The sequence below is a fragment of the Nothoprocta perdicaria genome, unplaced genomic scaffold, assembly GCF_003342845.1.
Source record: "Nothoprocta perdicaria isolate Ctin4 unplaced genomic scaffold, notPer1 scaffold_0, whole genome shotgun sequence".
In the NCBI taxonomy this organism is placed as follows: domain Eukaryota; kingdom Metazoa; phylum Chordata; class Aves; order Tinamiformes; family Tinamidae; genus Nothoprocta; species Nothoprocta perdicaria.
Window position 1 is genome coordinate 14,782,873 of NW_020454092.1, and position 7,569 is coordinate 14,790,441.

Here is a 7,569-nt window from a genome sequence, read left to right on the forward strand (position 1 = left end):
AAGCCTTGATGAGATGCAGAATATCATGAGCCACCCCACACATGGGACATGGAAAGGGAGAAGATCAAAAAATGACGGACGTGCAGAGTTTGATGTATCAGTCATGTATGGGGGAAGTCAGTGCAGAGGGTCCCTGTGAAAATGTCCCTCATGACAGAGGGAAGCAAGGTGGGGGGTGGAGAGGAAGAACAAGGACTGATCACCAGGGTATGTGCTACATTGCAGTGGTGACCACCTTCTCCTCAGGCTCCACGATGTTCTCGTAGGTATACTCGCTTTCGTTGGATCTGGAATGGGAGAGGAAGGCACAGACAGTTAGCTCACTCCAGAGTGAGACTGGACTCTGGCAAAAACAGCTTCCTCCATGATATTGCAGAGGCCCCTGACCATATAATCATAGGATCATTATGGTTGGAAAAGACCTTCAAGACCACCAAGTCCCACTGTAAGACCACGTACGTGTCAGACGTACTGATCGACTTTACGTTTGCAGCAGTACCAGAGTAAGAAGTTACAAGCATGGAGGCCACCACAGGATCTTAAAGGTTTTTCATTCACAGACTATTTACCTGCAAAGGGAAAAAGCTGAGTTGGAGGTAGGGATCCCTCTCTGAGTGAGACAACAGAATTCCAGAGCACCTAGTGCAGATTAATTTATAGAGATAATAATAATATTTCTCCTGTGCCTGTGTAATCTTCTAATATAGAGAAGACTGTTTTGACACCCAGCATCTGAACGGTGACCTGGGGCTGGAGGTCTGGAGACCTAGGGGTCTGGAGGCTCTGACCTCCCCTGTTCAAAGGAATGATGCAGCATTACCAAAAAGCAGGGTGTAGCAGGTTACAAGGTGGTAGGTGGACTATGGGGCTTGGCTGCAGGGAAAAGCAGAGAAAAGGGAGGCCTGGATGATTCCTCACTACCCAGTCCTTTGCCCCTGTGATGGATATTGGGCAGAATAACCAGGTACATGGGGTCTGTGAGAGCCAGAGTGGGAGGCAAGCTGTGCCTCTGCATGCCCAGAGCAGAGCCAGAGCCAGGAGGAAGTCCTGAGCAAGGCTTTCACCTGAAGTCTGCTGCGGTTACGTATCTCCCTTCGCGGCCATTGGAGAGGACAGTTTCATGCTTCTCTCCGATGCTCACCACCGCCTCAACATTCTCCCTGGAAGGGGAGAAGAAAGAGCATGTTGGTAGGAACTGAGGCAGAACAATGGAAAACCTTGCAGGTGTGGGCAAGGGAAGAGCAGCGGGGGCTCCTGCTAACACCAGGGAGGGAAAACTTCCTAGATACCAGCGACCTTGTGAGTCAGAGGCACCTCCAGCTAAACATGGAGTCCCAAGATTCTGGACTGGGCTCTTCCAGGTCCATCTTAACCCAGTTGTGTGCCTGCTGCTGGCACTCCCAGCACCAGTCTGGACTGGTGACAGTGCTGCGACTCTCAGTCAGACTCATTTATCAATACTTGGGATTGTTCTCTCCTGCTAACAGGTTTTTCCAGCTTTCTTCACTGTGGCCCATTGCAAAACAATCACCTACAGTCCCTGACACACGGTGCAGAGACTCTTCCGTGCCGTCCCAAAGGGTGTGTCTGTGTGCGGGTACATCCGCACAGGCTCAGCTCAAGGGTTTCCGCTTGGATCTAGGTCTGAATCCTTTTTAGAAGGAACTGCGAGGCAGGAACAGCCTTAGCTGGAGCCAAGAAGCACAGACGGGAACAAGCCCATGGACTGAATGGCCCCAGAGGTGCAGAAGTGCTTGGTGGTGGTGGGTGGACTCGGTTCCACTGCATATGCACATTGCTGCTTCCTTCAGCACTCGCTAAAGGGCAATTTCTGAGACGTTTTCAAGGAGCAGAATGGCATAAACAGGCAGTGACTTAAGCTGATAACTGCTGTCAAAGTGACAGTGCCGAGCTGGCAGCATGCCAGGCTGCTGAGCTTTGCAAGCATCTCTTCTGAAGACAGGCCAGATTAATTAAAACAAGCTGCCATCCCCCCCGGCCTCCTCGCCAGCCTTGCTGGCACAGCCGAGCCCTGATGCTGGAGCCAGGGACACCTCTGGGCTCCTGGGCAGAGGCAGCCCAGCATGGGCAAGCAAGGGCAGGAATGGGAGACACCACCTCTGATGTGTGTTCTGTGGGATAAAACATCCTTTGACTCAACTTAGGGACAATGGTATTTCTTTGGCAAACAAAGACTGCATTTTAGCTCAGGCCAGCCTTTGCAGAATGCCTCCAGAGACACTAAAACCAGTTAAAAATCAGAATATGTATACATACTCACACAAATATATATGCATATGTATATATAAGCATATAGATATATAAGCAAATACATGTATACGTATATATTTGCTTGCACTGGAGCCGAATGTGTGGAAGATGAAGTGGGTACAGTGATATATCTAGGCCCTACTAGATCTTTCTCCTCACACCTGCAGAGGTTGCACAGCTGCATGGATATAAGAAACCTCTCACTGGTGCAAGGCCCAAAGTGCCTGTACTGGGACAGTGACTGGGAACAAGGCTGTAGTCCCTCTTCTGCCTCTCCTTCGGCTTTGGGCTCAGATTCAAGATCAGGTTATTGCAGCTTAGCAAGTAGTCATGGGTCAGCAGGGATGAGCAGCAGCCTGTGTGCCCATTTAGCTTGCAGTAAACCAAGCATGACTGTCCATGCCCAGCCTTCTCCAATGGGCTCAGATCCGTCCATTTAGCTTCCCTGTGCCCCAGGCTCCACACAGGGAGCTGCCTGGCTCATGAATTCCCGCTTCGGTTCTCTGCATGAGTTCAATTTGCACACTGTAAACACATGGCAGATGCACTGGGAATAAGACCAAGGGAGCTGTCATCAACAAGCCATGAAAGCACCCACTTCTCAGGAAGAGTTTTACTCTCCTCTGATGGCTCATAGAGAATCAGCTCATGATTCAGATGTAGTAAAATTCAGTTCAAGATTCAGTCCACCAGTTTCAAATCTTTAGCAAATCATGCTCAGGCAAATACTTCTTTCTGGTGGTCATTCTTTTGTTTTCTTCATGTTAGACCCAAGAAGAATCTTGACTACAAGAGGCAGCTATGACCGGAGTGCGGGACGGGCAGTCTATCCCATCTGTTTCTGGTTCACTGTGTGCAATGGTCGCTATGTTCCCAGCACTGGCACAGATCTAAGGGGCAATTAGAAGTGACCCGTGCAGACACATTGGGACAGCAAGTGCTAAGCCAAGCCCAAAGTAACCCCTGGGTGCCTGGGACTCCCAGCACTTACTCTTTCTCCTTGCACCAGAGCTTATTGACCATGAAAGCAATGGCCACCAGGACTAGGAACACAACCACTGCGATGATGCCTTGCAACCACGGCTGGAGGCCACCCCGGGCTGCAGAAGGAAAGGGCAACACATATTAAAAGCACATCCTTGTACTTTACTAGGTCACCTTAGCGTCCTCATACCAGCCTCAGTGGTGTCCAGTCAAGAGTTCAGCCCTGCAAAGCCAAGCAGAGCATGATGCTGCTAAATCAGCACAGCCCTTGAGCTAAGAAAGCAGCACCGGCAAGGGGAAACTGAAGGAAAATCCTTGACCGGGAACAGAAGAAATCAGAGATTGAGGGGGAAGTGTCACAAAGAGCACAGACATTTTTGTGTGTGCTCCCAGGAAGAGCATGGCAGACCTTGACTGTCCTTACAATGTGAGCCTAAGCACAAACACTGCTATGTGTAGAGGTAGCAAATCTAAAGGCCAGTTCTTAAACACCTGTGAATAAATGCAAAGGAGGAGAAAAGGTTAAATAGAACAAACACCAGAATTGCTAATAGATGAAGCTATGGACCTGCTAAAATGATAGTATTTGTCTAAAATGCTGGGGGGAAGAAGGAAGAGGGATTTCAACCAACTGTTTATTCTGGATACCAAGGTCCCACAGACAATGTTCCTTGTTATTTTCCAAATACTGCCTGGTCAAACAAGGACCCTGAAATGGTGACAGTATACAATTTGGTTTTGTTTGTTTGTTTGTTTTTTATTTAGCCACGAGATAGCCAGGGCTGAGGGGCAGGGACCTGCAAAACAACCTTGCTGGTGAAACCGCTGTGTTGCCTTTTGGTCCCTAGCTGACCACAGTCCATCACAGGGGGCAGCACTGCCTTTGCCTGGCTTGTTGTTTGGGCCATGAAGCTTTCTAGAGAAAAAACAGGAGGAAGCAAAACCCTGACCAGACAGGACTTCATCATCCACTGGCACTGCTAGCATACAATCACTTGCCTGGCTTGGTTCAAGAAGTCTGTCTACAAAAATATTTGGAAAAAAGAGTTTTGCTCTTCTGTTAACCATGCCCAAGCCATGGTCTAGTCCCATGAACACTCACAGAGGTGCAGGAGGGCTGTTAGATGTGCTCCAGGATGCAGAAGAAACTCAAGGCCAACACCAAGAGAGAAGGAAAATGTTGGTCCTTTGCAGGTATCCAGTCCTTTGCTTGAACTGCTGGTTTAACACTTCTCATGGACCGTCATACTTAAATACACCTGCACCCGTCTTTAAGTGTTGAAAGGGGAACTTGAGAAAGGTAAAGAATGTTTAGTTGCATCCTTTTAGGACTTGGTTATCGCTTTGTTCAGGCAAGGTTTTTCTCATTTCTGTTGATTAAAAATAAACTTCTCTGCATAAATCAAACCTCCCACCTTCAGCCCAGTTTGGGAAGGGCAGAGGGGAAGGTGGAGAGCTCCCTGCCAGCGAGCATCAGACCTCAGCCTGTGCGAGATCCCACTCCATGCCAGCTGCCAGCTCGCGTGCTGGGAGCCCTTGCAGAGGTGCAGAGCACGGGGACAGCCATGGGCAGCAGAGCTGAACGGTGTCACCGGTGTCCTCCGCTTTGTCAAGTACCGCTGCCCCGCGGCTTCCTTCTGGGGTTGGAGGTGTGCAGCAGCTGGGCGCTTGCAGCAGACATATCTCTGCCATAAACTGCAAATGATCTTTAGTGGAGGCAATAAAGGCCAGCTAAGCAAACTCTAATTGCAGGCTAGATATCCACACTCAGCTACACACTGGGTCCGCTGCTGACAGCTGTGCCATCACCGTTGGATGGCTGCCTTTTAGGAGTCCCCGATTTTGGGGTCACATCATTGCAAGAGGACTTTGGCTTTTAGAAAAACAAAAGCAGCAAAAAAATATTTTCCTTGTGGAGGTGGAACACTACTCAATTTAACAAACTGAGAATTTGGATCAAAACAGCAGAAGCACTTAAATGTGTTTACTGAGGAGTCCCGGGGCCAAACTCACTCAGAGGAATGCAGACGGAAATTCCCTCTTGTCTCAGTGTGCTCCAACTGCAAACCTCCTGCATCAGCAGCTAGTGTTGCCAGCAAGAAGGGGATGAGCTGGATGCAGGAATACGGCTTGGCACTGCCCTGGGGCGTCCACGGTGGTGGAGCAGGTCCTGTGCATGGGTGCAGCCCCAGAGACACCCACAAAATCCACCCTTGGCTGTGGCCAGCGCCACTTCCTCCTTCACCCTGTCCTTGGCTGCCAGATTTATTTATTATTTGTACTTAATCCTTCCTGCTGGAGACAGGGTTTTCCACACGAGCCTCAGAAGTGAAGCGCAGACCCAGCCCTTGGTGAGGCTGTTGCTGAGGTTAAGGGAGTTCAAGACTAAGCTGGATAAGCTTGTACTGGGGGGAACAAAATCTCAAAACTTTCATCTCCCGGTTGCTCAGCACAAGAGGTAAATGGGTAGGAGACTTCCAGGCAGCAAGTCTTGGGAGGCACCAGGTGCTTTTCCTCCAGTGAAGTCTCACTCCAGCAGCTATTTCCATGAGCCTTCAAGCCGAGGGCAGCAGTGTCCCCACAAGCTGCACGTGCCCTGGGCAGCCTGGCCCAGCCTGGGAAAGCTTTGCCTGAACATTTTCTCTGTACCTCAGGAGCTGAAGACATCCTGCTCCAAATTCCAGCTTCATCTCCTTGCCACCAAGACGTGCCCCAAGCAACCCACTTCCCACCTCTAAGGTTTTTTCTTGGACAAACTAAGCAATTTGGGTGCACCCCTGTGCTGACCATGCATCAGTGCCCGTGGATCTGCAGGCATGAACACAACCAAGGAAAATGTCAATATTAGCTCTTGCCCCCGCTGTGACTCTTTCATACTCCAGGCTTGTTTAAATACACATACATGTGCCTAGATGCATCTTTCTCTAGTGCTCGGAAAACCGGCCCTTCCCTGTGCTCTGTCACGTCCGAGAAAGTCATTGCAGGCTCTAAACTCTTGCTGCAGCCTTTTTTTTTCCCCCTTCAAGGCAACAGCAAACCTTTTAATCCTGCTGACAGTGGAGACCCCACACTGTTAAATCCTTAGCAATTTGGTAAACAAATGCAGGAAGAGCAGTCAAGGTTGGGGCATCAGGAGGAGAAAGGGGGAGGGAGTTTTCCAGGACTTTGGCAGGATCAGATTAGTTTTAATTACTCCTGGTTATACTCTTTCATGTTTCCCCCCCTTTTTTTTCCACAAATGGCATAAAACTACTGTGACAGTGCTAGGAAATGTCTCTATCAAGTCTTCAGGAAGGCAGTGGAAGCTCAGTGTGCAGAAGGAAATATTTTGCCCTGCCACCTCAGCAGCGATTGGCATTAAAGATTAACAGGAGAATATACGAGTTATCAGTGAGCAGGGAAAGCAGCCGAGCACAGGGCTCTTCTGGGGAAGAGCGGGAGGAGAGAGAGAGAGAAAAAGCAAACCTTAAGAAAACAAATTACTCATCACAGTGCGGAGATAAATCAGAGCTGTTTTTACCTCTGTGTAACCAGGTGAGATAAATCTCTGCCCTGAGTTTCAACACCGAACTGAATAAGAGGAAAACTGCCCGTGCTTCATCTCGGGGGAGGTTTTGTAGCACCGAACCTCCCTTCTGCCCCCACGTACATGAAGTCAAAGCTCCAAGCATGGTAATCTCACGGTTCCCCTCTGCGGACAGCTCTTTTGGGGTCCCCCCAGTGCCCAGAGCCACAGTGCACGCGCTGGGCTTGCCGCACGCAGCCTCCGCTCGCCCCGAGCCTCCGTTTCCCTGGAGCAATGGGCTCACCTTCCTGACAGGAGGCAGATTCCAGCACCAGGAGCAGCCCCAGGGCGACGAGGCGCGGGGTCGGCATGACAGCGGGGATGGGAAGGGCTGTGGGGAGCAGCCCCGCAGCAGGAGCGAGTGCCGGCTGAGTTATCAAGCGCGCCCGGGAGGGAGGCCGCCGCTCGCACCTGGCTATTCCAATCCGGCTCTGGGACGCACTGGAGGGAGGTGCCTCTGGCTGCTCCGCCTGGGCCGGCTCCGGATTTGGGGGCAGGTAACTTGAACCTGACGCTTCCCTTAGGGCTTGGAGGGGGACAGAAGTGCCCGCGTTGACCGAGAAGGAAGAAAGGAGAGCTCTCCGGTGAGACTGGGGAGTTTGGGGAATGTGGTTGAACTGACAGGACCTGAAATCCCCCAAGGTGGCGACGGTCCCTTCAGCCGCGCTCAACACTGATTGCTCCATCGAGATCGTTGCCAAAACCCCTAAACTTCGTACACATAGTGCTCGTTTCTTTGAGCCCTTGGG

The 7,569-nt window shown here is 50.6% G+C and overlaps 1 protein-coding gene across 1 annotated transcript; it reads right to left on the reverse strand.

The window, feature by feature from the left end:
- Nucleotides 1–214: 214 nt before the first annotated feature.
- On the reverse strand, nucleotides 215–7,131 carry PDZK1IP1 (PDZK1 interacting protein 1). Its single transcript, XM_026054286.1, has 4 exons — nucleotides 7,065–7,131; nucleotides 3,263–3,371; nucleotides 1,065–1,160; nucleotides 215–287 (listed from the first exon to the last, which is right to left on the reverse strand). Exons 1-4 carry the CDS (start codon nucleotides 7,129–7,131, stop codon nucleotides 215–217), a joined length of 345 nt encoding a protein of 114 aa, XP_025910071.1.
- Between the last annotated feature and the right edge of the window lie 438 nt (nucleotides 7,132–7,569).